This window comes from Etheostoma spectabile, unplaced genomic scaffold (assembly GCF_008692095.1).
Source record: "Etheostoma spectabile isolate EspeVRDwgs_2016 unplaced genomic scaffold, UIUC_Espe_1.0 scaffold325, whole genome shotgun sequence".
NCBI classification, from domain to species: Eukaryota; Metazoa; Chordata; class Actinopteri; order Perciformes; family Percidae; genus Etheostoma; species Etheostoma spectabile.
The window spans coordinates 769077-775513 of record NW_022605585.1 but is presented as its reverse complement, the minus strand read 5'-3'; the positions used below and the strand labels follow the sequence as shown (position 1 = coordinate 775513).

General features: G+C 39.8%; 1 protein-coding gene across 1 annotated transcript in view; it reads left to right on the top strand.

The window, feature by feature from the left end:
• The window catches only part of pargl (poly (ADP-ribose) glycohydrolase, like), a 34539-nt gene that overhangs the window by 4629 nt on the left and 23473 nt on the right, over positions 1 to 6437 (top strand). Inside the window, exons 2-3 of the mRNA XM_032511144.1 lie at positions 1146 to 1240; positions 5952 to 6358. Of these exons, the coding sequence (XP_032367035.1) occupies positions 5954 to 6358 (405 nt within the window). The 5' untranslated portion in view covers positions 1146 to 1240; positions 5952 to 5953. The remainder of the gene's footprint in view (positions 1 to 1145; positions 1241 to 5951; positions 6359 to 6437) is intronic.

Here is a 6437-nt window from a genome sequence, read left to right as displayed (position 1 = left end):
CCCCCCTCTCAGGCCCCTCCTTACGCCAAAACCGGGACAGAAAGTTGAAACTGAAAACCAGAGACATTGTAAAAATCTTGATAGTGTAAACAAATAAAACTGTCACTGAAAAGACACATGTAGTGTGTCTCAAATCGCGCACTTACGTTAGTGCACTTACAGACAGTAGACTTCGTGCACTACGTACTGTCTTGCATAGTGCGTAAATCATTAAAAACTGTAAGATTAACCAAATATACAAACACAGGTAGATTATATGTCATAAGTATAGCAAAAAGACTCATGTTCAACTTACGGTTGTATTGCTCTGTCATGTCTCGCTATCGCGTCTTCGGCCGCCATTAATGAAATTTTTTCGACTGTTGTTAGCCCCGCCCCTTCCGCTGCGTAGCCAAGATGGCGACCGTTGAGTGTGGAAAGTGTCCATCGATCCGCACTCAATTTTCTGACCGTTTTGAGTGCACCATCCGGGTACTTAAGTGCACTGCATTTGACCGCACTTCGACAATGTGAACGCACTATGTACTCTAAAAGTTAGTTTAGTACAGAAGTTCGGGATTTGAGACACACTAACAGACATCAAGAAAAAATGTAGATTGACATTGAAAAACCATCATGACGCAAACAAATGTCAAAGTGAAATAACATCATAGGATTGCGAGATTATTACTTTTTGATGTTGTTTGTGTTTTATATATCAGTTCAACATTTTTCAGTGCCGATATTTGTTGTTTCAATGCCAGATTTTACTCTCAATACCACAGGTTACTGTCACGGTTCTAGCTCCATAGACATGTGGTGCATTCCCGGTCTCTCTCCTCCCTTTCCTGTCGACAGCTGTCCTATCAATTAAAGGCAAAAAAAAAAAGCCCCAAAAATAATCTTAATAAAAACAATAATGCTCATGGGAACATCATAGGGTTCAGACCGATGGTTCACCATTTTGAACACACTCCCATTTCATAACTGTAGGTGTTAGGTTTTTAAACATTGATGCGTTATGAAAGTGAAGACAGGAAGGCATTGTACGTGTGAGAGACACGCTGACGCGTGGCATGGCGCCTCACTTTCAGGCCTTTTTAAGTCATCCTTGTGTTTCTGCAGTGTTATGTGTGCATGCCATTGTGATGACTTCTCCTTGGCAGGAGGAAGAGCATTCCTGGGAAATGGCTGACCCAGAATAACACTCGCAGACGCAGGACGACTCAGCGAGGACGCGAGTGAGTGGGCGAGCGAGTGAGTGAGTGTAGTCCACCTTTTTTTTGTTGCCTAAGCATTACTTTAACTGCTGTTTCCAAACAGACATATGACATTTCATGTGGGGAAACCCAGACACACTTACTGTGTGGTACACACAGCACTCGTGACTTTCATCACAACTAACTCATGACAGTGTTCTGCACAACAGCTTCTCAACATCTCCACTTACATGTCCCCGGACCGGATAAAATCTGGATTATTACCCTGCGAGCATCACTGACCTTCCATCTACTCAAGTAAAGGGCTGCAACTTGTGATTATTGTCCTCATTTATTGATGTTAAAATATCCGAAAATAGTTTTAAATGCCTGTTACAGTTCCCTAAATCCCAAGTGGATGTCTCCAAACAGCTGGTTTGTTCCAGTCAAGAGTCCCAAAGCCCGAAAATGAAGGATTTACTATCAATGGAACACGGAAACGTTGTTGTTTTTGTTTTTTTTAAACTGAAATTACTTCCACCCCGCAGCCATCAGTGTCCTTCCATTTAGGGCAGCAATTAATGATTACTTTCATAATCCATTAATATTAAAACAGCAGAAAATTGATTAAAGTGCCCGATACAATTCCCTGAAACCGAAGCTGATGTTTTCAAATAGCTCTTTCTGTCCAAAACCCCCAAAACGAAGGATTTTCTATGAATGAAACGAGCGAACGTTGGGTATCTTTTCATTAAACATGACATTTATTGATTATTAAAAACTACAGAACTTAAACCAAAGTCTGCATTTTTCCCCTGTGGTCATCGATGACCTCACCATTTCCTTCAATGTTAATGTTATTTAACAAATGTTAATTTAATGTTATTGTTAATTTAATGTGCAGGCACGTATGTAACGAAGAGGAAGTCAGTGGTTTCCAACAAACAAGCGGCTTCAAACAGCTAGTCCTAGAGCGGTTTCCCCCAACAGACAACATCATGGAAAGGATTTCTAAGGAGGTCGACCTTTCTGTTAAAGATTAAGATCCTTTTTTAAAACATCAAAGTCTGCGAAATTGCGTTGGCTAAACGCACCAGACTCCCTGTAAATAATCAGTGATTTTAGCATCGTAACACACGGCTTTCTAAAACTTCTCTGAGCAGCGCTGCTCGATCGGCTCCGTTGGGTCAGTGTTTTCTTTCTTTCATTCCAATTTCGGGTCTGTCAGTCACAGTGGAAACCGGGGACAGATCCAGCCGGGGACAGATCCAGCCGGGGACAGATCGCCAAAACCGGGGACGTCTGGTCATAAATGCCCTCCGTAGTGTTCTCCAAATGTACACCTAAGTATACGTAAATTGCTGTTTCATGTTAAACAAAAAGGATCTTCTCATCCTCTCTCGACCCCTCAGATTCATCTGGTGACCCTTTGGAGGGGCCCGACCCTTAGGTTTGGAGCCTCTGGACTAAACTATCTGTATATAACCTAGTTAAAGTAGCTCCACCTGGAGCAGCTACAGCTGTTACATGCTGCTCTAACATTGATATTTACAGATATACAAGAAGCATTCAGATCCTTTACTCAAGTAACAACAAAAAGCAATACTATAATATAAAAATACTCCACTACAAGTGAAAGTATTCACAGCCAAAAGTACTCATTACGCAAGCTGGCGGCATTTGAATGTTGTAGCTGGTTAACAATTGTTTGTACAGTTGCATAGTTTGAGTCAATATATCGTATTTTATAAGATAACCATATGTTTTAGATGTAAAATAATTTATTTGGAGAAAAAAAAAGTTGTTAAATAAATGCATGTAGTGGAGTAAAAAGCTCATGATTCCCCTTTGAAATGTAGTTTTATGAATGATTATTCTTACTCTACTTATTCTTATCTTGTATAATGTTGAGAAGATTAGAGAAACACATTATTTTGGGGTGGCTCACTGCTGCCACCTTGTGTTCAAAAGTCCAAACTGCACTAAATGCAGCGTCGTTCTTAATGTAGATAGTTTTATTATTTTTGCCAAATTATTCTCAACAAAGTCATACTTATAATAGTTTTTGCATAAAGACTTGAACCTTTTTTCTACAGCAGGGATACACATTTAAAAGCACGTGTGTGTCAGTGGCCACAAGTAAAATATTTACTCCTTAAGGAGCTGTAAAAATACTCAGTCATTGAGTAAATAGACTACAGTCATTGAGTAAATAGACTACAGTCATTGAGTAAATATACTACAGTCATTGAGTAAATATACTACAGTCATTGAGTAAATAGACTACAGTCATTGAGTAAATATACTACAGTCATTGAGTAAATAGACTACAGTCATTGAGTAAATAGACTACAGTCATTGAGTAAATATACTAAGTTACTTTCCAGGAACTGATTGACTTGTTAACTAACAGGTTGATGTTTGTTTCACTGAGGCCGGTGTAAGGTACTTAATATTTTCTCTTAGTGGTGTTACTATAATCTGTCACCTGTTCTGATTATGTTCTGAGAAATAAGCAAAAATCTTGTTTCTTTTTTGTCTTTTTAACCTTTTTTTATAATTGAATTTCCTTGTTTTCTCACAAAAGACGGGGTAAATGGCAAATATGAGTCATAAATGATGTATATATCATATCATTGGTCATCATCATATCATAGCTAATGTAAAAGATCTATTAAGTATTTTTACATACATTGTTATGGCTGTATTGATTTACAAGCCTAATAATGTGGTGGCTCCACCAGACCCGGGAACAGAAACATCAACCGTTGTCCTATATCAATGTTCTTTTTAATTCCCCAAAATAACATGATTGATTCCAACGCTCTTTGCCAAGTACAAATCTCTACTTTCATTAATTTTGGGTCTTATTCTATTTTATAGCATTGCAAAACAAATGGAAGTGTTGTTGAAATAGTTTTGAGTAAAAGTTGACATATTCCAGTCTGTGATTATCATCAACATCCATTCCTTTAATTTTAGTCTCAATAATTCCTAATTTCTGCTTTTCTAACTCAAACATTAGGTATCATTTCCTATAAATGAGGTTTATTGGCCATGAATTCCAAAAAATAACTTTCCAAAAAAAGTGACAAACATGGAGAAAAGTGTTGAAAAAAAGGGACAAAAACCTAAGAAAAAGTTAAAAGCATTGATAAAAAAAACGTCAATAAACGTTTTGCTTTTCAATTCAATTGACGGGAAGACAGCACGAGGGTTAAAGTCGTTTTTTTATGCAAACAGAAGCATTTAAGTTTCACTTCACTTCCCTTTCGTTTTGGCGTGAAAGTGAAAGTGAAGTTGACTTTGAGTGTTAGGAACGTCTCGTTGTCTCGTTGTCTTGTTGAACGCTGGGACTTCATGTGAAACCTGAACGCATCTTTGGTAAAAGGTGAGTATTCTGTATAAATGTTGTTATTAATGCAGTTTTAATCTCGAGAGGGAGGACACATTTCACCAGTCAGAGGCATGAGTCTAACCCGGAACGGACGGTGTTTTTAGTGGGTTAAATGTTGCCTTTCTGCTTTTAAATGCGACTCTTTGAAAGAGTAGTTGTCCTCAGAGCCTTGATTTAGGCAAGTGAAAGTAGAAATGGTCTAAAAAGACCCGGGTAACTTCTGACATTACAGCGGTGTACAGGTCGTACTAGTCCAGGGTAAAACCTACTGAGCAATAATCTGGATTTCTGGGAGGAATTACAGATAATTTATCATATAGTTAGTTATTATCAAACTATTCTAATCAGTGTTAAAAGGTACGATATGAGCAGGGGCGGAGCCAGACGTTGTAAACGTTGGGGACTCCGCCCAAACCTGTGGGGGGGGGGGGGGGGGGTCTGGTTGTTGTGGTCTGTGTGTGTGTGTGTGTGTGTGTGTGTGTGTGTGTGTGTGTGTGTGTGTGTGTGTGTGTGGGCTCCATTTACAGCAGCTACATGCACTATTTTCAAGACATTTGATAAAAAGCATGTCTAATAATCTGTAGATCAGTTGGGAAAACGTGATAGTTGTGACTTTCTATTTTTTTAACCACATTTTTGTCAACATTAGATGAGCCCTCGTGTTGTCTTCCCGTCAAAATTAGAAATCAACACTATTGTTGATGCTTTTTGTCGATGTTTTTAACTTTTTCTTATGTTTTTGTCCCTTTTTTCAACACTTTTGTCACTTTTTTTTCAATTTGTCACTTTTTTTATTTTTAACACTATATAACACTAACTCATAACTTTAGTTTTACAGTTATTTTGGGAATTATGGTCAATAAACCTCATTTATAGGAAAATTACCTAATGTTGAGTTTAGAAAAGCAGAAATTAGGAATTATTGAGACTAAAATTAAAGGAAGGTGTGATGATAATCACAGACGGAATATGTCAACTTTTACTCAAACTATTTCAACAACACTTCACTTGTTTTACAATGCTATAAATAGAATAAGACCAAAATTAATGAAAGTAGAGATTGTACTTGGCAAAGAGCGTTGGAATCAATCATGTTATTTGGGGAATAAAAAGAACATGATATAGGGAACAACATGAGGACAACATGAGGACAACATGAGGGCAACATGAGGACAACATGAGGACAACATGGGGGTTAGGATGTAAATGGAAGAGTTCTCTAGGTCTGTTAACCCGGGGGATTAGAACCATGATTTTAGGCGGAGAAAGGCATTTACGTTGCGTTCAAGGAACCGGCATTTGAAAGCTGAATATATTCAGGATTTTTAAACGGCATGGTAACACACTGACTGTCATGTTCTGTCCCTAACCTGCAGAGATGGACGGCAACCACCGCAACGACAGCAAGCAGGTGGCTGGTTTACTTCAGCCTGAAATACTGCACAATGGCAGGGATAGAAGTCTGGCCCCAGTCTCCCCATCCTCCTCTGAACCCCGCTCATCTTCCTCTGAAACCCCCTCATCTTCCTGTGAACCCCACTCTTCCTCTGCACCCTCTTCCTCTGCAACCTCTTCCTCTGCACCCTCCTCCTCTGCACCCTCTTCCTCAAAACCCCCTTATTCCTCTGAACCCCCCTCTTCCTCTGCAACCTCTTCCTCTGCACCCTCTTCCTCTAAACCCCCTTATTCCTCTGAAACCCCCTCTTCCTCTGCACGCCGCCCCTCCTCCTCTCCCCCCTTCGGTAACGGAGATGTACGTAGCAGACGTGTGGAGGACGGCGAGGCGGGGAGGACGCGGAGGGATGACGGCGAGGCGGGGAGGACGCGGAGGGACGACGGCGAGGCGGGGAGGACGCGGAGGG